General features: G+C 40.0%; 1 protein-coding gene and 1 long non-coding RNA gene across 16 annotated transcripts in view; one reads left to right on the top strand and one right to left on the bottom strand.

Moving 5' to 3' along the window:
- The window catches only part of DIAPH2 (diaphanous related formin 2), a 919,875-nt gene extending 909,699 nt beyond the window's left edge, over positions 1 to 10,176 (bottom strand). For 5 of the 15 annotated variants that reach the window (XR_008616350.1, XR_008616349.1, XM_055081632.1 and 2 more), the window contains exons 1-2: positions 9,808 to 10,175; positions 9,522 to 9,584 (exon numbers count right to left, since the gene is read on the bottom strand). Coding sequence is in view for 13 of the 15 variants with exons in the window: in XM_055081632.1 (XP_054937607.1) it covers positions 9,522 to 9,584; positions 9,808 to 9,942 (198 nt within the window). In the remaining 2 variants the exon portion in view is untranslated. Of the gene's footprint in view, positions 1 to 9,521; positions 9,585 to 9,807 lie in introns of all 15 variants that reach the window. The other 10 variants (XM_055081634.1, XM_055081640.1, XM_055081638.1 and 7 more) reach the window with 3 other exon arrangements.
- Positions 10,177 to 10,402: 226 nt separating this feature from the next.
- LOC129391732 (uncharacterized) overlaps positions 10,403 to 26,834 on the top strand; it is a 115,603-nt gene continuing 99,171 nt past the window's right edge. The window contains exons 1-2 of the long non-coding RNA XR_008616381.1: positions 10,403 to 10,518; positions 11,466 to 11,538. This is a non-coding gene — a long non-coding RNA (uncharacterized lncRNA). The remainder of the gene's footprint in view (positions 10,519 to 11,465; positions 11,539 to 26,834) is intronic.

Here is a 26,834-nt window from a genome sequence, read left to right as displayed (position 1 = left end):
AACGGTTTGATGAAGCAAGCATAGGATATACGCAGCAAGCCTGAGAATTCAGAGATCAGAGAACATGAGTTAGCCCTGCTTTAGTAAAACAAATACATGAAAAGCCAAACCACCAGCACGGATAAAATCCAGGCCACTTTTATTTTTTTGCATTGTAAAATTATTCTTCCCTTTAATAGCTTGTTTAAAGACCATTAGCTACGCAACCAAAGTGGGGGAAAAATGCAAGCTAATGCACTGCCAATGAAAAACAAGCTATGAGGTCAGCCCAAGAAAAGTTTATTTCTACTCACAAACGTTCTGTGTACACACTGACTCTTCTGGAACACATTGATTTTGTAATGCAAGGTATTAGACTGCAGAGCATATTATTAGAGGAAATGCTTCTGTCAATTTATTTTAACCCATCTTAACTTTCCATAAGTTCTTGCCTTGAATCGTGGGCAATGTAAGTGAAGAGAAATTGGAGTTATGACACAAACTTCAAAAAAATGCAGTCTTACCTGTACAATCTGTAACCATGTGAAGCACTGCAGGACAAGAAAGTCAAGAAAATGACTAGGAGGAGGGCAGAAAGGGAGGAGCCTTAGGTCAGAGAAAATAATCAACGTATTGAACCTGTAACCTAGATCTTCAAAGACACAGCCCTCTACATTTGAGGGCTGCAATCATTCACAAGCAGGTTTAAGACAACATAGTACATACATGGACACCTTATATTGTTTTTACCGAATCGACGACAAATGGAAAACACCTATGGTAAATGAGACATTAAACTAAGTTCTGTGCCTTGCTGAATTTCTCATCCGGTGTGAGAATAAAATCCAACTGGTCTTAACTGCAGTAGCTAGCCCGTATGGCACCTCTGTGTGAACCAGGAAAAGTGGTCCCCAGAAGTCACAGTCCTGTGACTAGGCAAATGATTTGGTAAGTGATGTGACCTATGTGGTCTCACACCTGTGCGCGGGGCCCAACCATACACAGCGGCCCTGGTCTCGATTACACATTTAAGTTCAAAATGTCAGTGTGCAGTCTACACAAGGTCTTGCTTTCTCCACATAGAATCTTCCTTAAGCAGCTTCAGCCAGCATAATATTCTATTAAGCCTTTGAGATTTTATCAGTGATTGATCTCGAAGCACATAAAACACCACCTCCAGAGTTATCCCTCCCTCGACCAAAACAAAAGGCGAAAAACGCCACCTGTCCAGCCCCAACAATTATCACTCATCTCCTGTTTTGAGGAAAAATCACCCACCTGATTGGGTCAGTAAATGGTTAGCTTAGAAGTTGCAGGGTGGAGATGGGTTGCCAGCCTAAAGCTACCTGAGTCCGCAAAGCTCAAGAAATTATATGCCTATTGCCGCACAGCACAATAACAGCACTAAATTGCTGTCTGGAAAGTAGTGGTTACACAATTTCTTTAGTAAATCTGTGTGGAGTGTAGGCCTTTTGCCCAAGTTGATTTCTCATACTTACCCACTCCACCCATCCCCAGCTCTATCACCTCATTAGTGTAGCCTGGTTTTTCAATTTTAACCCCACAAATGTCTAAATAAGGAAACTTAATAGTTCAGACTTCTTTTTGCTCACCCAATTATCCACCTGCGGCAACTTAGAGTGTATTAAAAAGGCTAAAAAACATAAAAAGGCTAAAAAACAGACAGACGCTTCAAGTACCAAATTGGCCTGTGTATGGAAATTGAAACTAGAGCTAATAACATAAACCTAGTTATAGGCGTGTGTGTATCAAAGTTACATGAACCCTTTATTGACAGAACTCAAGAAGACGGTCCTTTGCCCAACTGTCTACAATTTCCCTGGGAGGGAAATTCTTGCACATAACCCCACTCCACAAATTGCAAAATGAAGAATGAGTGATTACCCAATTAGTGAGTGGAGCCAAAAGTCTTAATTTGGTCTCTTTTCTCAACACATAATAGCTGTTCTAAGGAGCCTCTCCACACTTGTACAGTCAAACTTTCCAGATAGTTCTACAGAATTAAAGACACAAGTGAACTTAACTGGAGCTGATACTTTATGATAGCACTTTATGTGGAGCAACTTTGAACGACATTTTACCATTCATTTAAAGCTGTATTTGTTTAAAGAGCTCGATGACATGTACATTAATTAGGCACACATGAGATTAAAAATCTGTTTTTTGAGGCAACTGGGGATATTTGATTATGAATTGAGTGTTAGATGATACCAAGGAATATGTTAATTTTTAAAGATGTGACAAAGTCAGTAATTTTTATAGAGATGCATACTGAAGTATGCAGGAGTAAAATGACGATATCTGGGATTTGCATTAAAGTACTTTAGCACGGAAAAAAATAAAGGATGGATGAAGCAAATGTTGAAAATCAAAATAACTACTATACATAGTTAATGGTATAATACCCAATGGTGGTTCATTATACTATCCTCTCTACTTTTTAGTATGTTGAAATTTTTCATACCTTTTATTAAAAAAGCCTTATTAACTAGCCCATATTATAACTAAAGTGAAAACTCTATTTTAGCTCTTTTATTGATACTTTTAGCTAGGGGAAAGACCAACAAATTAAAGGTAGAGAAAAATTCCTCATAATTTTGAGCAGATCTTTACAAAAGCATGTGGATATCTATCACAGAAGAACAAATAGATTTTTTTTTTTAAAAGGATTTTACCCAACATCTTTTCTCCCTTGGATGAACACCAGAATTGCCAGGTGACTGAATCAATAGTGTTTGTGAAATCATTCATTCCTAATGAGGTCGTAGATTCCTACCTAGGCCTGCCTGAATAGCCAGCTGAGAAACTTCTCATTTGCACTAGGCACCACGACATAGAACCCTAGCAGACGGAGAGACTGGAGGCCGATTTGCTGTTCTGTATCTGGTAGCAATGTAGCTGACTTTCGCTAAAGCAATACAGCAAAACCTTCATTAAACCAAAGCCTGTGTAAGTGGTGATTAGTAAGATTTTGCTTTCTAGATTCTTTCATGAGAAAGGCACCAATACCCTTTTCCCCAGGCCACCTCACATAAAGCAAGCAAGGATCAGGATTCAGCTGAATGTCTGTTCAAGCTACAGCCCAAGTAAATCATTTAGCCTGAAACGGATTCAGCCTGATCAGGTAAATAAGTTTTAAATTAGTGTGAATTGATTTCTTTCTACTACATTCATAATAAATAGCTATGTGAAAATGTATCTCAGCCTCCCTTTACATGCATCATTTTTGAGCTGTCTTCCACTTGAGTATCTTCTACAAGATGCCCACTTGGATATCAAGTATATAACTGTATTTCAAGTCATCTGTCCATCATCTTAGTTTCTTCAGTCAAGAGACAAAAGAAAATATCAAACAGCCAAAATCTGACAGAAGGAATTGGTCTCTTCTGCATGGCAGACGGAATATAGGACCAGGAGAAAGTTGGGTCTTCAATAATCATCCCTATGGTGCTACTGATATCCAGTGCTATTTAGTCAAATGTGCTGATTCATGTAAATTATCATATATTATGTATGTACTATTTTCAGAACATCCTGTTATTTACAGTGTCCTTTGAGACCAGGTTGGAAAAGAATATGATTTTACTTCAATGACATGTTGCTACTGCCAGAGCTCTTGACACTCAGAGTGAAATCTAGGTGGATTACAATGATAATTGTTCCAAAAAGGAACAAAAAAAGAGACTGAATAATTTTTCACTTTCAGAGTGCCTGAAGCATAATGACTCAGTGCTATAGCTAACTTTGACAAGAGAACTGAGAGCTTTTAAACTTATTTCTAGGTCAGACTCCTTAACACATCAGTGACTCAGTTTTCTTATTTGTATAACAGCAGTAAGCTGCCTGACAAGACAGAATTGTCATAGGTATCTAGTGAAGCTTTCTTAACAGAAATTTTAAATGCCTCAAATTGATACATGGAAAGAAAAGGATAGCCTCATTCTTTTTTAAAAAAATTACAGTGAAAAATAAAAGTTAAACTCATATCTTGTATTCATTAAACAGAAAGAATTATTAGCAGAAGGACAGAATGTATAATCTTTCAAAAGGAATCGAAGAGAGAATAAGCAATCAATCAGCACGCAGCCATATTATGGCACTTCATACAATAATAATCTTAGAACTATCAAATTGCAAGAAAGCCATTAAACTATCCAACCACAATACATTTGATTCAGGTAATGCAAGGGGTTGCTATATTTGCATAGCAATATAGAATTTCCTATATGCTTTCTCATTCATTACTGTGTTTTATCTAAACCACCTTGTAAAGCAAATCAGGAAAGCATTTATCACTGACTGGCAGATGTTAATCAAGGGCTCAAACCTCTGGTATTAAACGGCTCATCAGAGATCACAAGCAACTAAAAGAGAATAAATACTGGAACCCAGGTCCTTTGGTCCTCCATTCAGTATTCTTTAGCCAATAATCTGATATCTCCTATTAATACCAATAAAATGTTACTTGGGTTATCATCAGTTGTTTTTTTTTTTTTAATTTTTATGGGAGTATAGTTGATTTACAAGGTTGTGTTAGTTTCTGCTGCACAGCAAAGTGAATCAGTTACACATATGCATATATCCACTCTTCTTTAGATTCTTGTCCCATATAGGTCATTACAGAGTATTGAGAAGAGTTCCTTGTGCTATACAGTAGGTTCTTATTAGTTATCTATTTTATATATAATACTGTGTATATGTCAATCTCTATCTCCCAATTTATCCCACCTTCCCCCACTTCCTCCTTTCTCCCATGGTAACCGTAAGTCTGTTTTCTATATCTCTGACTCTATTTCTGTTTTGTAAATACGTGCATTTGTACCATTTTTTTTAATACTTGTTCCCCACATGGAAGTTCAGGCTGTGACATCACAAGAACCCAACCAAACAAACGAGGCAGTAAGGGATGAGATCGTCCAGCCAAGAAGTTTCTCGACTTTCAAAATTAGAGAAAGAACACAGAAGAATATACAGATAGGTTCATTTGATGGAGCATATATTCTAAGAGAAAATATGGCACATTTCTTTTTCAAAAAGCCTCTTTTCAACAATTTACACTCTCAAAATGTCTGACCTATAGGGAAAGAATTCCCAGCTAATAATCATTTGTTGAGTAGCTCTGCACGCCAGCACCAGTCTGCAAGGTTTTCAAGAATAGGCATAAAGCAGGACCCTTGCCCAGAAGTACTTTAAAATCTTTTGGAGGTATGAGATCAGCATATAACATTCCGACCCACAATAGGAATTCAGAATAAGGAAGAGCCTTCAGTAAGCTGAAGTTTAATGGAAGAATGAGAGAATTATGAGGCACCAGCTGGACTGTGAGAGGCGGGTTAGATTTATAAAGGAGAAATATGGCGGACATTTCCAATTTTGGTGAAGATGTTCAGGGTGGGTAGCAGGAAGGAGAGGCAATGGATCGGCAGGAGGAAACTGAGATGTAGAGAAATATGCCGAGTAAATGCATGAGCTAGGAAATGGATGAGTGGATGCACTGCAATTGGAATCCAGGTCTCTAACCCTAAACATCTAACTCTTATGCCATTCTGCTCCTCCTAACTGGTCTTCCTGCCTCCATTCTGGCATCCCTGTCCAAGAAATTCTCCACCGTATTAAGTTTCTTTCTGAAACACAATTCTGATCAGCTCAGTCTCCTCCTTACACTTCTTCAAAGACTTAGTATGGCTTTCAGAAAGAAGCTGAAACTCTAACATGGCATACAAATACCCATCATGACCTGGACTCAGTCTCTTTTCTAACAGGTCTACCATATGGAACCTTTGTTTCAGCCACTACCATCTATCCACAGCTTCTTTACTGGACATGCTATCACGTCTCTCTACCTTTGTATTCATTGTTCTTTCACCCTTAAATGCCTTTCCCTCCCTTCTTCAATTAATGCCTTATTCTTCAAACCTTGGTGCAAATGTCACCTACTATGGTAAGCCTTTCCTTACCACACTCAAGCATCCAATTGGATTCAGATGCCACTCCACATTTCTATTATCATCCTGCTAATACATATTCCCATTGTTCCTTATCACACCAGTCTGTAGTCATTAATTAACTTCCCTGTCTCCCTCACTAGACAATGGCACCTCTGTATCACCAATCTTCGGAATAATGCCTAGAACGTAGTACGTGCTCAGTAAGTGTTTGTGTCATACAGGAACACACTGTGCTCAGCCTTTATCAATTAAAATCAAAACATGATTTATCCAACTAAAAACAAATAACCAAATACTCAGGAAGTTATGTAAGAACCAGAATATTAACTTCCATTATTTCAAGTTACTAATGTGACTCTACTATCTAAACAACCAAAGGCTTCAGGAATTATACAGAAACACAAAGTCAAAATGCAAAAACATCAAAGAATGTTAAGCCACTCTACACCATGGTATGTGTGTGAGGACTGCTGGTTCTACCTTAACACTAGCCTCTCTTAATGGTTAAGTCACTGCCTTAAAAACGTGGGATTTAGGATGTCCCCTTCATGACACTTCTAGAGTTCTCTGTACTACTTCAGTCGACAAAATACATTCCATGGTTGACATCAAGTTACTAATTAAGATTCATGCTGTTTGATGACATGCTACAATCTGGGCCTAACCAGATAGTTACATAAAATACAAAGCTCTACTACTAAGGCATTATCCAAACTGTGATGAGTCCAAAACAAGGTTGCCTTCATTAAAAAGAACCAAAATAAAAGGGTCATTATGAGGATGCACAGATGAAGAAAATGGAAGTAAGCTTTGTCAAATTGATTTAATTAATCTCAAGCAGAAGTCGTTAAGAGTCCTGAAATGTCGCTCTGAAAAAATTCTAATACCCATCAAAAGGTTGAGGATATAAATGAAAGTAGTTCCTCTCTATAGAAAACATGCCTTCCTTCTCCAGTTTCCCAGAACAATGAGAAACTAAATGAAAACAACTTAATCACAAGCCTTATACTGTACGCATCCACTATACCATAGCTATCAATTTAAATTTTCTATGCAGTAAAAACTTTCATTTTAACTAATACTATATAGATGTGTGTAATTAACCACTTACTCCCAGACACGCTATCTTCAATATCTACCACTCATGTGGTCAGTGTTATTTCCCTTCTCCCTTGTCGGTGACCTCCTCCTCTCCCCAGTCTCTTCAAGTGGAATCAACTGGCATTTCCTTTACTCTCTCTCTGGTAACCCAAAAGTTCTTATTCTTCTATAGGAGACATATGCCTTTGAGAAACTGATGAAAACTATGGGGCCCAGAAAACTGAATGTACCTACATACACTCAAATTTTTTCATATGATTTCAGTTTAAGAACCCTTATCCCCCATAATCACCTACACAAATAATTTCTACTACCATATGGCTCTCTTTTACAATCCCCCACAACTCCTTTACATACACACACAAACACAATTAAGGACTACTACAGTGGGTAACAACATAATACTCAAAATAATAAAATTTAGTCTAGGTAAAGCTTTATTTTACCAGCAATATTTTAAGAATCCCAGATGAACTCCTCTCTACATGGCCTTAGAACATGTTGAGCACTTCAATAAGACAACTCAAAATAAGGAGTAAGGCATTTATCTTAAAAGTTTTCCAAGTCTTATTATCTGGTCAACTTTCTTGCCTTAAAATGTGCTGAAATGTCTTCCTAAATTTATGTTTATAAACTCTGACATATCTGCTTGTAAAATCATGTAAGGCTCAAAAATTATTTTGAGTACAAAAGCAAGTTCCCATTGATATTCACAAACTCTTGGATTCAAATACTTGTTCTACTATATCAAGCCATACTCAACACCAAATAGTGTTAGCTAGGAACTGAAAGTGATACCATCTCATAACTATCTAGTTACCTTGTCAAAGCATAAAAGATGAAACAGGACAAATGACCAAAAGGATGGGAAGAATAGAATCAAGGTGTTATTACTAACAGACAAAGTGCTTTTTCTTGAGCTCACACATCCTATAAGTGGAAGGCTCTTGCTAGATGTACCAAACTCTTTGTGGAAACTATCAGTTCGCTTGTACTTTTGCTTAAACTTTTAATCACTGTTTAAACCAGGTTGGTACTGGATCCAAAAAGAAAAAAGAAAGAAAGAAAGAAACATGATCACTGTTTTACCGCAAACTGATAAAATTTCAACATCAGGATTTTTAAATACATTAAACTCTGGTAACACACTCACAAAACTTTTCTAAGTTTTATAATAGGGGCACCCATTAACCCCCTGCCAGTATAGACAATTCACAAAGAGCTTGTGACTCAGTTCCTTCCTTGTAAATACTTGGAGGGGGGAGATAAGAGGACACATCAAGTAATTCTTAATTTGCCTCAAGTTAGGGTGGAATTGATGAGACTTTAGACTGGTTGTTTTATTCTACCCCACTAGGTCCCTTTCCACATAATGGAAGGCTACATATTCCCTGTAACGATAACACTTCGGTCACTGTTTTCCAATCTGGACAGTTCATAATTGAAAGGCAAACAGCAGGCAAGGGAGAGAAGCACAACAGGTACATACCAAATGGCCAGATACCCTAAGAAAAGGCTATAGTTATACGTCACTGCCTCCTTTCTTATTATAATCAAGTTGCTGGTTAAAACAGAAAACTAGATATGCAACATGGAGCTTGTGCTCCAGACCTAAACTAAGAACCTTCAGACAGAAGGAGTATTTGCTGAATTTGTGCTGGAAAACTATATCCCTTCTGCCACCCAAATTAGAAAGTTTATTGATAAACGTCTGCCTAATATTTGCCAGGGCTGGCAAAAATAGTCTTTGGCCAATATACTGTAAGAATTTGACCTGTTTTTAAGTTTCACTATTATTAAACCATTTTCCTATAAGCTGAAGGGAAAAAAAAAAAAAAAGAGGAACCGTTTCAACTGATGAGTTGAAGACACTCCAGTATTTCTCAATCTAATACCAGGCCCCATAGATTTCATTCCTCTGCACATGAAGTCAGGGGCAGGAAATGGACTGCTCCCACTGGTGCACACACTCTCAGGACGGGGAGATTTGTGCAGTCTGCCTACTGCTTTTGAGCGTTCTTAATCAACTAACTGGAAGTACTGGACGACTCTGACGAGTACACACACGACAGTTGGTGGAACCTCACCCAGCCTCTAACTCCCACGCTCCCCCCACTCTTCCAAAGAAATGTTTCTTGGAAGAGCACATGGAGAGGCAAGGGGAAAAAAATCATGTAGGCGCCTCTTCCTTAGATATCTGGTCAAGGAGAAAGACTGGGGGCCTACGTTGTGTATTTTTTGTTGTTGTTTTTTGGGGATTTTTTGTTCGGTTGGTTAATTGGTTGTTTTGGGGTTTTTTTGTAAGTCTGTGGGTGGGCTCCCAAGTAGTGGGACTGAAAAAAAGAGCTAGGTTCCCCTGCCCGAACCCTAAGCTTTAAGAGGCAAAAACCCAACAACTGACAAGGGTGGGAGGGGAATGGAATCGCGCAAAGAAGGTTCGCGCCCACAAGTTAGACAAACAACAGCCCCTACCCGGTACTCGGGGTCTCCCCAAGCTGGGGTGGGGCCTTTCTCCTTCCCGCACCGCCTCCCGGGCTGCCAAGAGGGAGAAAGGGGTTAAGTGGAGAAGGGGGTGCTCTTCCGCCCCCACGCCGTCTCCGCGCCTCGGCGTGGCCGCTGCTTTAGCGGCTCCCGGAGTTGCACAGCGAGGTCGCGGTCACCCTTGGGAGGGGGCCCCGGGTCCCCCCGTGTTCAACGGCAGGAGGATCCCGGGGCTCTCGCTGTCCCCAAGGCCGGCGGGGGCTGCGGGAGCACTCACCAATTTAGGTTTGTTTTTCGTTTCCTCTTCGTTGGCGGCCCGGTTCCCCGCGCTCCGCTTGTTGCTTCGGCCCCCACCGGGTTCCTCGCCGCAGCCTCCGGCGCCCGACGCCGCCGCCGCCCCGGGCTGCTCCATCTTTCTCCGGCCCTGTCACCTGTGCCCTGGAACCCCACCTCTCCTCCACTGAGGAAGCCCCTCGGGGCGGTCCCGCTGCCCCGCGTGGATTCGGCAGCACCTCCTCCTGGGAGGGGGAGAGAGTGGGTCTGCCGAGTTCACGTCCCCGGGGCTCCCGACGCGACAAGCTGTTGCCACTACTCTGCGCTGGGGCAAGCCCTGCCCCCGAGCGTCTGCAATTACCACGGCCGCCGCCGCCGCCGCCGCCGCCGCCGCCGCCCTCAGGGTGGTGTTTAGGGTGGAGGGAAAGTAGGTGCCTATCTCTTTAAGAGGGCCTCCGCACACGTGATTCATCAAAGTGCCCGCAGTCCGCCGCCCGGGCGCGGAAAGCTGCTTCCTACTCCCGCTGCCGAGCCGGCCGGGCTACTGAGCATGCCCGGCGCGGCGACAGCTGCCAAACTAGAGGACTTTAAGCTGCGGTTAAGCACTGATTTCCCTTCCTAGGGGCCTAGCGTGAAATGGGAGGGAACTAGCCAAGAGAGAGGAGGTGTAGCCCATTTTAGAGATGGGGACACTGAGGCCCGGCAGGATTCACGTGTGAGTTTCACCTGAGTCTCCGCTTCCACTCGTGTAGGCCAGAGCACCTTCCCCGGCTGGCCGACGCCTCGCCGGGGGTGTGGTTGTGCTCCACTCCGTGGGAGGGGTTGATTGGCAAGGCAGCTAGCATCCTGTAGGAAAACCGCCATGGGGAGAGCTGATTAATTGCCTAGACAGACTGTACGGGTGAAAGTGGAAGGAGTGGGTGCTTTCTGTTGCCATGATTGCGTTGCGACCAAAGAAATACAGTCGTTCCTTTATTCCCAGGCCGCCAGGTAGTAGAAGCAGCAGGCGCCCACTGCTTAATCCCGAGAGGGTGTAAGGCTCTTTAGCCAAAGCACCTATGGAGAGCTAACAATTGGACTGAGTGCTATTTTCAGTTTCCTGAGCTACTTTAGGTTTATAGTTGTTGTGGGGAGCGAATAAGATCATGTGTGTCAAAGCTTTGTTAAAAATGTAAATCTCTAGACAAATGCTAGGTGATTTGGTGCAGCAGCAGCAACAGGGCACCTCTGGTATCCGTAATCTTTCCTCCTGCAGATGTCAGGAAGAGGCCCACGCCGCTTTAAAAATAAAGTTCACATTGAGAACATTAGCGGGGCCGGGCAGAACTTGAATGAACCACCATCATACAATCTAGAGAAGCTACCTGAAATGTAAATTTAGATCCCAGGTCTATAAACATGCTCATGTGCCTGTTATTCAGAGATCTTCAGGCTATGACCCTTTTGCCCTTCTCCCCTTCAACCTAAATTCTGCTATGCTGAAGCTAATATGTTTATGAACATATTATCTGAGAGTGCATTAGGATGAATTTGACCATGCTGTAGGTGTGATTGTGATGAGGCAATTAACTTGGAAAGTAGGATAAAAAGAATGTTAGACATCTGAAAGCGGTCTTAATCCTGGCTTTGCCATTGTCATTAACTTTCTTTTTAATCATGCAGGTGGTAAACTACCCAAGGACAGCAGAGAAGAGGGAATACATGCTCCCAGACAGGGTGGGCAAGGAGCCCTAAGGTAAATTTGCTTTGTTGAAGTTCCTGTTTGACTTAAAATTTGATGTATATTCTGAATTTAACTCACTACACGCATACACACACATACACACACACACACACACACACACACACACACATACACATACACACACTCACATGTGATTTGAATTACTTAAATGCCCCCCCCTCCTGAAAAATGGCATAGAAGTGGTTGCTGCAGTAAGATGTGACCTGGTTATCCACTGCTTTCACGTAACTCCTGTTTGAGAGATGTGGGTGTGAGCCATAGCTGAGTATCCCCCAAGCTCAAATGTTGCTTAATAATCTGCCCAGTAGGTCTTTATTGAGCTCCTTAGAGTATACCAGGTGATATCCAGAGTGCTGTGGGTTAGGAGGATGAAGCTCACATTCCTGCCCTTTAGAACCTCCTAGTCTACTGGGAGAGACCAGTTGTTAATGACTGCACTTCATTGCAACAGATATGAACAGGGAGCCCACGGAGCACATGAGGGGGGTCACCACCGAAGTGCCAGAGACTCTGGGACACCTTACCAAAGAGGATGATGTTTGAGCTGAGTCTTAAGGGTCTGACTGAAGACACTAAGTATTTGTTGACAGCCTACTAAGTGTTAGATACCCTGCTAGGCATTAAGGGTCCAGTGGTGAGCAAGACGGATGTGGCTTGCTCTTGTGGAACTTTCTGGCTATCGGGAAGGATATTAAACAAAAAAGTATTGAGCAATTACAAGGCAAAAAAGGAGAGTGAAGAGCATCCCAGGCAAAGGAAATGACCATAGCATGTGCAGAGACTCCGTGGTTAAGAAATTGGAGGTGACGGATAGGGGCTGCTCTTGGCAAGAGAAGCAGAACAGATGAGCAGCTTCCAGATCATGAAGGTCACCACTTGTAGATCTCATTGGTCTGGTTTTAAAAGCGGTGAAGGCATTGTAATACAAGTGACTTCTGTTTTGAGTGTGTGAATATTTGAAAATGGATCAACATTATTTTGTGTGTAAGGCTGGGTTTCACCATCCTCAGGCCAGGTGAAGCTACATTTGAAGTCAAATGAGAGGTACATGTAAAAGATGCATAATCTGCACTGCAAAAAGTGAGAAAGTTTGTCCCTGAGATGGCTTACATTTGAATTTATTGTGGTTATCTCAGCCCCATCTTAATTCTGGCTGTTTTCTTTTCAGCATTTTGTTCCAGTTAATGTAAACAGCCATTACAAACAAACAAACAAACCCCCTTCCTTCAAATATCAGGGCCTCTCTTGGAAGCTAACACACAAAAGGAGCCACTGGTCCCCTGCAAGGACACTTTGTCCACTGATTATGAACCAGGCACCTCACCAAGTGCAGTCCTAGGGCTGATCCCACTGCATTTCTTAATTTTTACCTTCTTGGGACACACAAATAGGCTGGTGGATGGAGAGACATCTTTTCTCTGATGCTGCAGAAAGAAGAAGGCAACTACCATCAGTTGGGACTTCAAAAGTGTGTGTTAGACCCGCTGACCTTATAGTCTCTCCCTCTGGCCTCTCATAAGTTTAGCACCCGGTTAACATTAAAAGCCAGCCCTGGGAAAAAAGAAAGATAAAAGGCTGCTAGGCTCTTTCTTCAAACTGATCTTAGAGCCATCCATTACCCCAGAGGTTTCTTTTTATTTTTTCAATTGGGGTATAGTTGTTTTACTATGTTGTGCTAGTTTCTACTGTACAGCTAAGTGAAGCAGAGTTCCCTGTGCTATACAGCAGGTTCTCATTATTTATCTATTTTATACATATTAGTGTGTATATGTTAGTCGCAATCTCCCAATTCATCCTGATGCTCCTTACTAGTATCACTCTGGCTTTCTGTGTCTCCCTTCTGCTACGTGTTCTCATCTAAACAATCTGGGCCATTAATAGAGAAATTAAAGCCAACATGGATTAGACAAAAGTAAGAAATAACCACCTCCAAGGTTATGGAAAAATATTTATGAATTAAAGGTTGCCTGAGAATAAACAAGTATTTATTAAGCACATACTACATGGGCAACACCAAACTAGATGTCGTGCGAATAAAAAAGTACCAGATGTTCTGCTCTAAAGGCATATATGTCTTCCTGAAGAATCTCCTGTTCTGCAAAATTGCGCACTAAAAATAACAGGGCTTCTGGGGAAAGCGTGGTTAGGGAAGGTCACTTAAACCCAATGCAAATTTGTAATCAGAGCACTAATGTAAACAATAACCATCCTAATAAAAACACTCAGGAAGTTTAATCTCCACTGGCATCTGCACCCAGCATCACAGCCATCACTGCTTGGTAGCCTTCACGCTTCCTCTTTCCCCAGTGTGAATCCTCAAGGGCATTTACTTTTAATAGATGCCATTTTCATCAGAATTAAAAATCTAATTGAGGAGTAACCAACTTTTTAGAATCACACGGTGAAAGGTCTTCATAGCTTCATTATCAGTACTCACAGCTTCACCAGCTAGTTTAATGTGATGGGAAATTTAGAGGTTGTTGAAATCACTAAACCAGTCACAAAAAAGGGGCAGTTTTGTGCAGGATTCTTCTTTTTTTCTGAAAGTCTTCATATTGTGAAGGCTTCTCTTTAATTGTGAGAAAGTTGGCTCCTGATCACGTCAAAACTTAAAGTGCTAAAACACTTCACACGTGAACCAGCTGGCCTTCCACCTAATTTTAATGACACCATTCTCCTATTTACCAATCACTAATGTGCTATTTGTGGTACACAAACCCTTGTAATGGAACGGAGTGTAAAATATAAATTCTTTGCCATCAAAGGTATAAAATCTGCTTGAGAAAACAAACAAGGAAACGAATGTGTGGAACAGTAAGGGCACATTGGCTGCCTAATTCGGAGGTCCTGACCCGAAATTCAGGATAATGTGGTGAAGGGGTGAGATTTGTCAGGCCTAGAATAGAAGAAGAAGTTTTCAAGGAGAACTTGAACTGCCAAGGGCTGAAGCAGAAATCATACTTGAATAGCCAAAGCAAAGAAAGGAAGTAAGGAAAAGACAACATATGGAATGGCCTGGAAACAATACTGACCAATAATGTAGAGGGGCCAGTGGGGCTTGAGTAGAATGGTGAGAACATAGATGTTGAATAATAGTAGGAAACATGGTTCTCCCCATAGCGTTTGCCCAGTATGTAAACAGATTTAAATATAAGACATAATAGTAGTGACTGCTAAGGATATTTAGCAGGAATGTTATAAAATAAAGGAATATTTTAAGGAGCTGGTCTGGCAGTGGTATGCAGAATAACTGGACACTGATTCTCAAACTTATTTTTCTCTCAGTGCAGAATTTTTGTTCCCCCAAACAAAACCTTTACAGAAGCTCAGTATGTACAACAGATACAAATCTAGCTGACCTGTTTGAAGTTACTGTGGGAATGGAGATTGCAGTCCTCATGACTGCTTGGCTTCTCTCTTATCCTCTGAGGCGACCCTTTGAGGCACCAGTGCTGAACTCTAGCTAAAACTAGATAGAGTCCTGCTGGATAAAGGGATTGGAACTAGAGTAGCCCCAGAGGAAATAAAGAGAAAGGAACAGAATCCAAGAGATGTTTAAAGGAACACACTGGAAAAAAAAAAAAAAAAAAGGAACATACTGTCCCTCTCCACACATTACATACAGGAAACAAAGGGAATGAAAAAGTAAACAAGAATTACTAAAACGTTTGCCCAAGGCAATAAAAATCTAGTAGTAAACTGGGAGATAGTATCTTAACAGGTACTTGTCGTTGGCAGGCAGAGCCAGACCAAGGAGCCTGATACCCAGACACTAAAGAGACTCATTAGAGCAGGACAGGAAAGCTAACAAGGTTCCTGTAGTCACCAACAGAAAGAGTCTGGAAAGGCTGGTAAAGCAGAAGGGTTGTGTAACAGTAGGCAAGAAGGCAGACAGCTAAACTCGAAGTCTAACGATGGATTCTCTGCAGGCAGAGAATAGAATCCAGTCTGGTGGCAGGCACTAGGCAGAGAATGAAGCAAGCAGTACATAGTAGGAATCCAGTCAGGGGGTTTGGGATTAAGAAGCAAATGAACAATCCCTTAAGAGGTCTCGCAAAACAGTGCTAAACAAGGCAGTGCACCAAGCCTAAATGAATCGGCATGTCAGGTGAAGTCCACGAGAAAAGGCAGAGACAGGCGAATAAAAATGGCACCCAAGAGACCCAGTTACTTCAACTGGTCTGTGAGCTCTAAGTAGGACCGGAAGCAATAGGCCCACTGGATGCTAAGCCACCAAACTACTGAAATACTGCTCCTTAAATCCTCTCTGACTAGGAGCAGGATTGGTCCCAGTAGAAGAAAAGTGGACAACAAGAAAAGGCCTGGGAACAGTAATGACCAATAATGGTCACTTACCTGAATATAAAGGTTAATGTGTTGAGTTGTGATGATTACAGGGTTTGGTGCAGCTAAGACATAGCCCCACAAAAATTAGTCCAAGAGATAATAGTGCCAATGTCTCCTTTTGGGGAAAATGTTGAGACTGCTAGAGACTGAGAATTCCCAGATTCGTGCTATCTATGGTTTTATACAGTATGCTGAAAAGCAACCCTTTGAATTTTATCTGGGAAATATGCTTCTAACAAAGAACAGACTTCCTGTTCTACATTAACCAAAGTCCCCAGAGTGCTTTTCAAGAGTGGCTTAACAGATCATAAATGGCAATTGTCCAATCTATAAGTTACTAGGACATAAATGTAGTAATAAACAGTGAGAGAAAAACGTTCGGCTTGCTTGCTAAGTTATGTGGATCACAGAAGCACACATTGGTGGTTATAGGGATGCTATCTATTTAATGAAGTTGAGTTTTTTTTTTAAATCAGTATAAAAACAGTCTCTTGAAGATGAGTATAGTTCAAAATTGAGACTACAATTATGCAATTAAAATTGATTGTCTCTTTTACTTTGTGGTTTGTGTTTATTTTCTGACCTTTTCAAAATATAATTAACTACATGAAAATTAAGGAATACCTGTTTGACATCTGTAAACAATAAAAACATTTTCATATCTGGGCATCAGTAGTTAGGCAAGTCTTAGAAATAGGTTTATTTTTGTTTTACATATTCCCCCACATAAATTTTAATAGCTTTATTGAGATATAATTCACATAACATACAATTCACCTTTTTAAATGTACAATTCAGTGGGTTTTAGTATATTCCCAGAATTGTACAACCATCACTGCAATCAATTTTAGAATTTTTTCATTGCACCAAAAAGGATCCCTTCCTTAGCCATCTTCCCTCCCCAGTCCTCCCAAACCACTCTTCGGACACCCCCCTCAATCCCCAGCCCAAGGCAACCACTAATTTACTTTATGTCTCTGTAGATTTGCCTATTCTGGACATTTCACATAAATAGAGTCATACAATATATGGCGTTTTGTGACTGGCTTCTTTCTCTGAGAATAATACTTTCAAGGTTCAAGCATCCCACATCAGTTTTTATTTGTTCATTATTACCTATTTTTTTATTGGATGCAAATACAGATCAGTTGTTTAAGCCACCTCCCCTGTTATACACACAGTGACATATACCTACTTAAAATTCCAAAGAGTTGACATTTTCACACAAACACCAACCTTGCCCCTGGCAAAACCAGGAGATCTGGGGTTTGATTTTCCTATACAGTGATAAAACAGAAGAATTTATTTCTGACCCAGGGCCTAATGTTTTATGGAAATGACCACAAGCACCATACTTAATCAAGTATACATTATGTACCAGAATAACTCTTAGAAGTTTACATAAATGAATTCAACAGAGAAACCCAGAAACCAATTACATTAAATTGTGTTTTACCTAATACAGTAGCAGAGAATATATAGGTCTTTACTTTCAAGTGTTCTGTTATAACATTTTAGAAGCTAAAATGTACATCAGATTCATTCAGGAGGTCTTCTTTGAGATTTGCACATGAATTTTTAAGAAAATTTTTGGGAAGACTTTTCATCATTGTATGATTAATTGAAAACTAGATTCTAGGATATCTGTTTTGCTGCTACTTTTATTGTATTTATGTATTTTCTCAAGTAGCCCTGTATCATTGGCTTTCTGCTGCCTTCAAAACAGAAAGGCTAATGTGAGCTGCCATCTCATCAGTACTAGCAGCTTCAGCTCACACCCTGACATTATACAAGGGCAGACCTGCCTCTAAACTCTATGAACCAACCCTGATTTGCATCAAAATTTCCATCCTTTAATCCCTCACCATGTTGTTGCTTTACACCATCAAAATGCCTCAAAGCCTTGCCTTTGATAGTGGCCAAATTCAAAGACACACAGGGCCAAGCTTGAGCCTAAATCTACAGAATAAATCTTTTCCATCACAGGCACAGCCCTGTGATAATATATAACTGTTATTAAAAGATTGCTTTTTTCCCTTTTACACTATTTTCGATTATTAAAACTGTAAAGTAATTAGATTTTATTTTAGCTAGTATATTAGAACTTATACATATAATTTTAATTAAATAATATATTAACACATATTGAGTAGTAACTATATCTAGGGCATGGTGCTAAGGATAAGTGACATACACTATGAATGATCTCAACGGGCTTAGGATGTAGTCAAGACAACTGGCAAGTAAGTATACATTTAACTGCAAAAGAATGTTACAGAAGCATATAGGAGGAAGAGAATAGGGGAGGTTTCATGGAAAAGCTGGACCTTTAAGTAGTATCCCAAAAGTTGAAAATTAGAGAAAAGGGCATTTGAGAAAGAGGGAACAGCATGACCTACAGCATAGAGAAAGGAAAATGTGGGCTGAGTTTGGAAACTGACTAGTCATCTAATGGGGCTGGAGGGTAGGTTTTGTAATTGTATAGTGGGAGATAAAGCTGGGAAAGCACAATGAGACCAAGGTGGGAAGTCTTGGAATGCCATCCTGAACTCGGAATTTATTATTTAAGCTGTGGAGAGTCATGAGAGATATATGAACAGGAAAAACACATGATTAGCCCTACGTTTTAGGGAAATGCTCTGGCATTGGTATGTAGGATGGTTGTAAGATGAGAAACTAGAGGTGGGGGATATATTAGGATACAACTTTCAAAAGCCATTCTCTCATTGGGGAATAAGTATGTTAGCTCAACCTGAGTGCCAGCAATAGGAATCTGACATCATGTAGGTATGCAAGATAGTCCAGAGAAGGAGGAGCTAGAAGGATGAGCCAAGGCAAAATCTGCTAAGAATAACCAATGAGTCAAAAATAAATAGGGAATTCCTTGGTGGCCTAGTGGTTAGGATTCTGGGCTTTCACTGCTGTGGCCCAGGTTCTATCCCTGGTCAGGGAACTGAGATCTTGCAAGCCAGGCGGTGCGGCAATCAATCAGTCAATTAATTAATGTAAAAATGCACAGGACTGGGACTTCCCTGGTGGCATAGTGGTTAAGAATCCACCTGCCAATGCAGGGGACACTGGTTCAATCCCTGGTCTGGGAAGATCCCACATGCCACAGAGCAACTAAGCCTGTGCACCACAACTACTGAGCCTGCACTCTAGAGCCCGTGAGCCACAACTACTGAGCCTGTGTGCCAGAACTACTGAAGCCTGTGCACCCTAGAGCCCGCGCACCACAACTACTGAGCCCATGTGCCACAACTACTGAAGCCCGCGTGCCTAGAGCCCATACTCTGCAACAAGAGAAGCCAATGCAATGAGAAGCCTGTGCACTACAATGAAGAGTAGCCCCCCACTCACCACAACTAGAGAAAGCCCGCACGCAGCAACGAAGAACCAACACAACCAAAAATAAAAATATAATAAAATAAATTTTTAAAAATTAAAAAAAATGCACAGGACTAAAGTCTCCATTGGACTTGGCTTGTAGACCCAAGAATTTGTAAGGTAGAGTCAGGATCGTAGGGAGAAGGTGTCTTAAGAAACAAAGGAGAATCAGTAGTAAACAGCCTGGAGGCATCCATAGCTTAACTTTATTGCTTGGTGGATATGAGATGCATGGATGTGTTGGGCTGGTTCAAGGGACCAGGGGCAGTTAGTTAGATATTTCTATGATAGTCTCACGATAATAAGACCATGAATTGGGGCAGTAGAAAAGAGAATGGAAAGATGGGAACAGATTTCACAGGTAATAGTCCCAGGATTTGATGACCTGTTATAGGCAATGGGGGAATGGGAAAAGTAGAAGATAATTCTGAGGTTTCAATACTGAATAACAGGGAGAGTGATAATATTGCAATGCAGATTAGGAATCTAGGAGGAGAAGTACACTTGGAAAATATAATACTGAGTTATGTATGAAAGAAACCACATTTCAGGTGCCTGCAGAAGGAAATGGCATTAGACATTAGGTCTGGTGTTTTTGAGAAGGTTTGGAGACAGACATGAAGATTTAGAGTCATTTACATAACTATTAGGTGAAGATGTGGCAGTAGGTAAGATAACCAGGGAAGAGAGTATAGAGGGTTATGGGAAGCAAAGAAAGAAGTTTGTTGAAAACTCATTTTTAAGTGTGGACAGAGGGAAAGAAATCATCCAAGGATATGACTTAACAAAGTTTACTACTCCTGGTAGGTTCTTTGATTTCAGTACTGAGTGACAGGGAGGGTCGTGATAGCAGGATACTAGAATGCAGATTGGGAATCTGGGAAAAGAAACACTTTTGATATTGGATGGTGGGATGCTAAAAAAACATTCGGACAGGTAGGATGGGATCCAGGAAAGTACAGTAACACAGAGGCCAGACATTAAAGAGATGGTAGCCAGCAGAAAAGTCAGAAAGGATGAAGCCTTTGGTGATAATAAATACAGAAATTGGGAAACTGATGAGCAGATTTCTTCTTGGAAACAATACCCACTTGGAAGACTATACTCATGTTAAAATAAAGCTAATGTTGAGCAGAACTCCACCCTTGAGATGGCTTTCAGAGACAGTTCATCAACCAAACAATAAAAACAGTCTAGTTTCTTCAGAGAATACTCACTCTTGACATACACATGCATCTCTGTTGGCTTCTTTCCCTCTTTAATTCCTCTCTTTTCTCTCTTCCCTCCTTTCTCTCCTTTATTCAGCTTAGTTCATTATCTTCCCCCTCCTGCCAGATGTAGTAGTTCTAACCCCCTCACTGCTCCATGAAAGTCTCTGCTGGAGTTGGCTTGTGACCAGACACAGGGTAGAGGGGCTATGTAAGGTGGAGGCTAGGTCCAAGGAGTCAAGTTGAAGCTAATAGCCAGGGGGAGCAATATTCAGAATGTATCAGAAAGGAGACCGCCTGCCATATTTTGTGTGCTGGAAGCCTGCTCTAAGTGCTAGAGGTTTATATCATGTAAATTACATTAAGTTAAAAAATGCCTAGATGTATCTTTATATATTAAAAAACATACACAAAGCATACAAATAGATAGACACATAAGTAATCCTTAATTTGTCCTGTTAATGTATACACGTACAAACATATCCAAATTAATAATGACAGAGAGAATGAGTATGAATATGAGAGACCACATTCATTTTGGTTATTCAGGAGTAGGTTGCACCTCATTTTCTAAATTCATTCTTCCTCTCAGTTACTTCTAGAAAGCTGAACTAGCTTAATTTGGACAGCAAGCTACATTTTAGAAATAACGTTTCAGAAGCTTTAGCACATAAATCTTACATCTTGATTCTGAGTTCTTACCTCTAGAGAGCACAATGAGTTTCTACCTTTAGAGTAACCCAAGATTAGGGGCTCTGATTTAAAGACTTGCCTCTGGGTGATGGTGGCATATCCAGAGAGTTTACCATGTGGACCTCAGAGGTCAGATTCTTAGCCACACCTGCCAGCTTTGCACATCAAGGCAGTTCACAAGAAAGGGCCTAGTGGACAAGCCATAGAGATAGAACGGTGATCTGTATGAACAGTGTTGGTCTAGAACAGTGGTTCTCAAAGTATAGTCCCCAGAGCAACAGCATCAGCATCACCTGGAAGCTTGTTAGAACTAAAAATTCTCAAGCCCCAACCCAGACCTACTGGATCAGAAGCTGTATGGTGTAATCCAGCAATCCATGTTTAAGGAGCCCTCCAGGTGATTCTGATGCATGCTCAAGTTTGAGAACCACTGGGGTAAAAGAAAACAAATCATGAGCTGGAGGGTTATAGGACAGAGGAGAGAGAACAACAAGGTACCAGCAAGGGAGATGGAATTGCATGAAGAAGGGGGAATCCTGAATTGTACCTCTCCGACTGCCATCCCAAGAACAACACTTCCATTCAGATGTTTTCAAAGTGCTAAACTGCATGTTTAAAATATAGCAATAAATGGAATGGAATGAGAGACCAAATGTTGAACGAAGGGTGAGAACAGCATCAGGAGTAAATGGTAGAAGAAAAGGATCAAATCCAAAGCAGCAGGAGCTGTCAGGAGTAGAGCAAAGCACAGCAGTGGTAGATGAGCAAAAGAGGCAAATGGGTTGCTTCTGATAGTTTAGGAAAACTCTGATGCCCCTGACACTCAATATTGTACTACCAGAGAGAACAAGCAGCTCCAGGGGTGGCAAAGGGATCAAGGAGATGGGATATATTTATATTCAAAAATTATCTGAGTTCACACATGAAGGAAACAAGACATTACTGTAATCCAGGCCCTTGATATTTCAGCAGGGAGTATGGCTTATGAAACCATCTTATTCCACGTTAACAGCTCTCAGCTGTGCATGGAATTTCTAATGTGAACAGAAATCAATGGATCTATAAGAAAGGAGATACATTTTAATCTGAGTAAGATGGTTTGTGACCTAGTCTTTGTCATAACTTGGATATACTCTGCTAGGAGGCTTTATGGTTATCAGTAACACAAGTCTGTAAGGAGAGGAAACTAACTAGGAGTGGTAGAGACCCAGGTATTTAAGGTCAAGGATCTGGGAGAACCAATTTATCTGTACAGTGTGGCTTGGGGGTGGTGGGGAAGGGCAAGGAGGCAGTCAGTCAGGTAGTAAGGCTTGGCAGGCTCCACTGTAATGCACGCTGTAGTCAGTACCTGAGTATCTACTCAGACAGGTGGACCAAGGCAGTGAGGGATCCACACAACCAATGACTGTGTTCAGCATCAGGCAAAGAGTGACCTGTCTGATCAGGCAAGTATCAGATCCATCTGCATGTTGGTCCACAGGTCCAACTTCTTAACAGAGTAGTTCTCAACCTATTTTATCCTGGGACTCACTTGATGGATGAACATCCTTCGTTCACATCTCCACTCCTCCACTACTTACTATATAATTCGGAGCATGTTGCTTCATTCCACTGTGCCAGTTTCCTCCTCTGTAAATCAGTACCTACTTCATAGTGCTGATGAGGCTGAAATGAGATAGTGCATGTCAAATGATTGACTCAGGGTCTGCTACATAAAGTGCTGAATACATTTCAGCTATCATCATGCGAGGAAGTACGCATTATGGTTTACTCCACCTTTTATGAGGCATTATGACCTTGGCCAAGTAATTTAACTTTACTATGCCTTAGTTTCCTCATAAATAAAATGGGGTTAAGAATAATACTTCCATCATAGGTTGCTTTCAGAATGAGATTAATTAATGGATAGAAAATGCTTAGTTCAGTACTTGGCACATAGTAAGTACTCATTAACTGTTAACTACAATTATTACTTCTTGCAGTTATGTGCAATTCCCTGAACTCTTTATTGAGGTGTAATTGACAGACAACAAACTACACATATTAAAGTGTATGAGTTGATAAAATTTGTATCCAAAATAGTCAAATTCATAGACATGAAGAATAGAATGGTGGTTGCCAGGGGTTAGGGCAAGGAGGAAAAGGGGAATTGCTAATCAACAGATATAATTCAGTTATGCAAGATGAATAGGCTCTAGAGATCTGCTGTACAACGTCATGCCTATAGATAATACTGTATTGTACACTTGAAAATCTGTTAAGAGGGTAGATCTCCTGTTAAATGTTCTTACCACAATAAAATACTTTTAGAAAAACATATGTATATAACCTTGTGCAACTATCAGCTCAGTCAAGAACATGAACATATCCGTCAGCCCAAAAGAGCTTCCTCCTGCCCCTGTGTAGCTCCTCCTTCACACTCCAAGCTTGTCCCCAGGCAAACAATGATCTGCTTTCTGTCACTGTAGATTAGTGACAGAAAAAAAACTGCATTTTTATACAGTTTCGTATAAATGCAATCATTATAGTATATACTCATTTTTCCTCTGGCTTATTTCACTCGGCATCTTTATTTTGAGATTCAGCCAAGCTGTTGGATTCTTATTGCTGAGTAGTATTCCATTGTATGGATATACCACAGTTTGTGTATTCAAGTATGTCTTCATGTATACATAGGCTTTCATTTCTTTCAAGAAAGTACCTAGGCGTGGAATTGGCTGGGTCATATGGTAGCTGTATAACTAACTTGTTAAAAAACTGCCATGATTAGGGTGCATCCATACAGTAGAATGACTCAGCAATAAGAGGATGAACAATTGATATGGAAAAAAATAGATAAGTCTCAAAATAATTATACCAAGTGAAAAAGAAAATAGTGCATAGTATATGCTTCCATTTTCATTACATAGTATTCTTGGGAATGCAAAATAATCTATAATGACAGAAAGGAATCAATGGTTGCCTGGGCATCAGGGGAGGGAGACTGTAGGGGCAAGAGGGACAGATTAGAGAGGGACTTAGGAATCTCCTGGGACTGAGGTGTGTGTTAATAATCTTGATCATGGTGGTGATTTCATGAGGATATGAATATGTCAGAGGTATCAAATTGTACTTTTAGATATAGACAATTTATTTTATATCAATGATGCCTCAGTAGAGCTGTTAAAAATGTGTCACAAATAAAAATTTATTTAGATATCCAAAAAAAGATGTACAACATGATTAATATAATTAACACTGCTGTATGTTATATACAAAAGTTGTTAAGAGAAAAAATCCTAAGAGTTCGCATCACAAGGAAAAGGTACTTTTTTCTTTTTATTTTATATCTGTACGAGATGATGGATGATCATTAAACTTATAGTGGTAATGATTTCATGATGTATGTAAGTCAAGTCATTATGCTATATACCATGAATTTATAAAGTGCTGTATGTCAATTATATCTCAATAAAACTGGATTAAAAAAAAGAAAAAAGAAACTGCCGAAGTGTTTTCCAAGGAAATGGTATAATTTTACATTCCCACCAGCAATGAATAAGAGTTCCAGTTGTCCTGTGTCCTTGGCATTACTTGTTAATGCCATTGTCTTTTAATTTAGCCATTCTGATAGATGCATGGTGGTATCTCGTGGTTTTAATTTCTATTTCTCTCATGACTAGTAACATTGAGCATCCTTTGACTGTTTATTTCCTATCTAAATGTCTGAAGTATCTGCTCCAATATTTATTTTTAATTGGGTTGACGGTTTTCTCAATATTGAGTTTTGACATTCTTGTATTCTCAATGAAAGTCTTATATCAGATATATGCTTTGCAAATATGTTCTCCCAAATCTGTGGCTTGTTTTCTCATTCTATGAACAGTGTCTTTTGAAAAGCAGAGGTTTTAATTTTGATGAAATCACAATTAACTGATTTTTATTTTATTGACTGTACACTGGGTATGATATCTAAAAAATCTTTGCATAACCCAAGTTCACGAAATTTTTCTCCTATGTTTTCTTCTAGAAATTTTATAGTTTTAGGTGTTACATTTAGGTCTATGATCCCTCCTCTGAGTTAAATTTTGTAATGGTGCAAGGGATTGAAATTCTGGTTTTATTTTTGTTTTTGTACATGGACATCCAATTGTTCCACTACCATTTGTTGAAAAACCATCTTCTATCCACCTTGCACTTTTCTCACACCTTTGTAAAAGATCAGTTGTCTATATATGTGTGGGTTTATTTCTGGACCGTTTATATTCTATTCATCTATTTGTCTATCTTAGGTCAATACCACATTGTTTTGATTGCTGTACTTCTATAATATGTTTTGAAATTAGATAGTATTAACCCTCTAACTTTGCTCTTGTCTTTCAAAGTTGCTTGCATTTCTATATGAATTTTAGAATCAGCTTGTAAATTTCTTTTTTAAAAAAGCCTTCTGGGTCTTTGTAGGAATGCATTGATTCTACAGATATATTTGGGAAGAATTGGCATCCTTACAAAATTTAGTCCTTCAATCCATGAAAAAGGTATCTCTCTCCATTTACTTAGGTCTTTTCTAATTTCTCTCAGTAATGGTTTCTGTTTTCAGTGTAAAGGTTTCACTTCTTTTGTGAGATCTGTTCCTAAATGTTTTATAGTTTTTGGTCTACTATAAATGGTACTTTTAAATATTTTAGCTTCCTATAGGTCATTGCAAGTATATAAAAATACAACTGATTTTTATATACTGGTCTTATATCTTGCAACGTGGCTAAACTCACTTATGAATTCTAGTAGCTTTTTTGTAAATTTTATTGAATTTTCAATATAAACAATCATGTCTTCTGCATATAAAGACACTTTTACTTAATCCTTTGCAATCTGGATGTATTTAATTTCTCTTTCATGCTGGGTAGCACAAGCTAAAACCACTAGTAATAATGTTGAATAGAAATGTTTACAGAGGGAATTCCCTGGCAGTCCAGTGGTTAGGACTGCATTTTCACTGCCAAGGGTGCAGGTTCAATACCTGGTAGAGGAACTAAAATCTCACAAGCCCCACGGTTCAGCCAAAAAAAAAAAAAAATGGCTAGACAGTGTTGGATTTTGTCAACTTCCTGATTTCAAAATTTAGTAGAAAGCTATAGTATTCAAAACTGTGTAGTACTCTTCTAAAAATAAATCAGAAATAAACCAATCACTTATGGTTAATTGATTTTTTTTTTTTTTTGGCCATGCCCCATGTCTTGCAGGATCTTAGTTCCCTGACCAGGGATCAAACCTGGTACCCCCAGCAGTGAAAGCACTGATTCCCAACCACTGGACTGCCAGGGAATTCCTGGTCAATTGATTTTCTTTCTTTCTTTCTTTCTTTGAACATTTTTATTGGAGTATAATTGCTTTACAATGGTGTGTTAGTTTCTGCTTTATAACAAAGTGAAAAAGTTATACATCTACATATGTTCCCATATCTCTTCCCTCTTGCTTCTCCCTCCCTCCCACCCTCCCTGTCCCACCCCTCTAAGTGGTCACAAACCACCGAGCTGATCTCCCTGTGCTATGAGGCTGCTTCCCACTAGCTATCTATTTTACGTTTGGTAGTGTGTATATGTCCATGCCACTCTCTCACTTTGTCACAGCTAACCCTTCCCCCTCCCCATATCCTCAAGTCCATTCTCTAGT

The sequence above is a fragment of the Physeter macrocephalus genome, chromosome 21 (assembly GCF_002837175.3).
Source record: "Physeter macrocephalus isolate SW-GA chromosome 21, ASM283717v5, whole genome shotgun sequence".
NCBI lineage: Eukaryota > Metazoa > Chordata > Mammalia > Artiodactyla > Physeteridae > Physeter > Physeter macrocephalus.
This window is presented reverse-complemented; position numbering and strand designations above follow the sequence as displayed.